The sequence below is a fragment of the Colletotrichum fioriniae genome (genome assembly GCF_027942845.1).
Source record: "Colletotrichum fioriniae strain IMI 355084 chromosome Unknown scaffold_18, whole genome shotgun sequence".
NCBI lineage: Eukaryota > Fungi > Ascomycota > Sordariomycetes > Glomerellales > Glomerellaceae > Colletotrichum > Colletotrichum fioriniae.
In genome coordinates, this window is record NW_027076854.1 from 529,665 (window position 1) to 532,195 (window position 2,531).

The 2,531-nt window shown below is 49.9% G+C and overlaps 1 protein-coding gene across 1 annotated transcript; it reads right to left on the reverse strand.

The window, feature by feature from the left end:
* Positions 1-1,016: 1,016 nt before the first annotated feature.
* N0V96_011629 (uncharacterized protein) lies at positions 1,017-2,033 on the reverse strand (the record flags this gene model as incomplete). Its single annotated transcript, XM_053193650.2, has 1 exon — positions 1,017-2,033. One exon carries the CDS (start codon positions 2,031-2,033, stop codon positions 1,017-1,019), a length of 1,017 nt encoding a protein of 338 aa, XP_053048968.2.
* Between the last annotated feature and the right edge of the window lie 498 nt (positions 2,034-2,531).

Below are 2,531 nucleotides of genomic sequence, written 5' to 3' on the forward strand. Positions count from 1 at the left end.
CGGTCCTGGGTCTTCCAACGTGGCTAACTGCCCTAAATAATTATCCATCTGATATTAGGGGTCTCCGCGATTATATACGAATAGTGCGCCCACTTGCGCAGGGTCTCAGGTCGTATCTATGACTCTTATCTGGTTGAGATGAAAAAGGTGCGGCAAGACGCCCGCTACGTGGACACAGTGCATGTTGTGGTGCCTTCAGTTAGTATCAAATTTGAATCCAACAGAAGTTTTGGACAGTAAAACCTCTCTCTCTGGTGTTGATGTGCTTCAGAAGACAAGCAGCCTAGGGCTCAGCTGATTGACACGTTACGCCATGCTGGTGACACACTTTCAGTCCTGCCCACCACAAGACATCACATTCAGTACAGCAAACAAACTTACTTTGATCCATGCTGATTATCGAGACATACCGGCACACGTCAGTTCGGTTGCAGATTTTCTTCCTCTCTTTCCGCCGCCAAGCCCATAATTAATGGTGGTTATCTCAACTTATGCTAGATGACCTGTAGCAGAGTAACACAATGCTCAAGTCCGCTCAAGATTTTATCATCTCCTTTCAACATGCTGAGAAACGCACAATACATGGTCAGGGTAACGCAGGAACTTGGCCATGGATTTGAAATACGATATTTTACGATTTAGTTACGCGAGGTCAAACAGGAGAAGATCTGAGCAGTAAACTAATAGAGAAGAAACAACATAGGCGTGAGAGATAATTGGACATCAAATGGTGATAGTCTCTTTGGGAAGCGGCAAGACCTTCTTTCCACACGTGTAAAACTCATACTTAGCGTCCTTGGAATGGTCCTCCAGCACTGGGTTGGATACACCGATAGCTCTTGCTCCTCTGTCAATCATATCGTCGCGATACTCGCCAATGTGCTTCACCACATCAGGACCATGTGCTCCAGCATTGCGGATGCTTGTGATGGCTTCGCCCAGCCTCAAACCATCTGTAAGTGCACAAACACCGGCCTCTCCTCGGACTATGGAAGCGGATTAGCTTTGACTTCCCTTCAATCCATGAGCGCGTACTTACATGGCGTCATCGAGTGAGCGGCATCCCCAGCCAGAGTGATCCTGCCAGCAGGCAGTTGATCGACTGTCAATTGCACACTCTGTAGCACAATACCTGGCTTCTTGTATCTCTCAACAGGCACCTTATCGACTAGCACGCGCAGATTGTCAGGATAATTCTTGGTGTTTTCCTTCGCAAATGCCATCAGCTCTTCTCTTGAGGCAGTAACGGTCCAAAACGGCCTCTCTTCCGTGCTGTTGGCGGCTTCCTGATCAATCCAGTGGAGAATGAAATAGAAGTACCCGGTCTTCTTGTCTGGGCTGATCTTGTTCATGGCGGCGAAGAGGCTTGCTTGCCATCGGTTCTCCGGCGATGAGTCCAAGACGATGTAAGCAGAATGACCCAATTCAATCTGATGCTTCATTTCATCAACCTCGAGTTCGATCTCGCCGACCAACGAGCCCACAGGGAGCGGCGTCATAACATCTTGCCCGCCCAAGATGTGCCGACGCACCAAGCTCCGGCTTCCCTCAGCTCCAACAAGGATGTCCCCGGTCTCCGAGCTTCCATCCTCAAAGTACGCCACCACTTTGTCGTCTTGCTCCTCAAGTCGAACTAGGCGCTTATTGAACTGCACCGGCAGATGTTGTAAGAGCCAGTCACGAAGACGCTGGCGGTTGGCACGAACGATCTTTCCAGTCTCATCGTCTGTGACACCGACTCGCCACGATGGCTTGCTGACATCGTAAAAGACGAACTGCGCCGGGATATGATTGAGGGGGTTCAGATGGTTGGTTTGCTCGATCGGACCGAGGTCTGCGGGCATCGAGGCTGATAGTTCAGCTAGTAGGGGGCCATGTAAGGCGATGGCCCATCCCTGAGCTCTGGCGTCGGCTCTACTGTCCCTTTCGAAGATGGAGAAAGAGATGTTGTTCTTGCGGAGTATCTGAGCAAGTGTTAGGCCGCTTAGTCCGGCACCGATAATGAGAACATGAGGATTCGACTTGGGCGACATGATGTTCTTTTGGACGTAGAAGTAATGAATGAGCACGAATGATCATCTGAATTGAAATTGCCGGCTGTCCTCTTCGTTGTCGACCAAAGATTTATATACATTTTGAAGACCTGGAGTCTGTCTATGAATGAGATGCAACTTGTACCCTTGTCAGTTGCATCGGTCACAACGTTGAAGAGATGTACGTGGTGGATCATTCCCGGTCGGATTCGTTCATGATTCGCGTGAAACTAGCGGCCACCACTCCGTCGGCCCACCTTGATGAAGCGCTGGAGACACCCGTGTTGCCGATCCATGAGTTCCCGCCTACTGGGCGCATTGATCATGTGCAAGGGTCGGAATCATTAAGGTCTTTCGATCCCCCAGTTACCTTGTATGTAGCGTCCTCCGGTTCTCAGTCGCCCTTTCTCTCAGCGCCCCGGGTGGTAAGGTACTTCAGAAGCACGTAATAAGCAATGATACCAATAAACACCAACAACCAAACCAGCAGTCGCATAT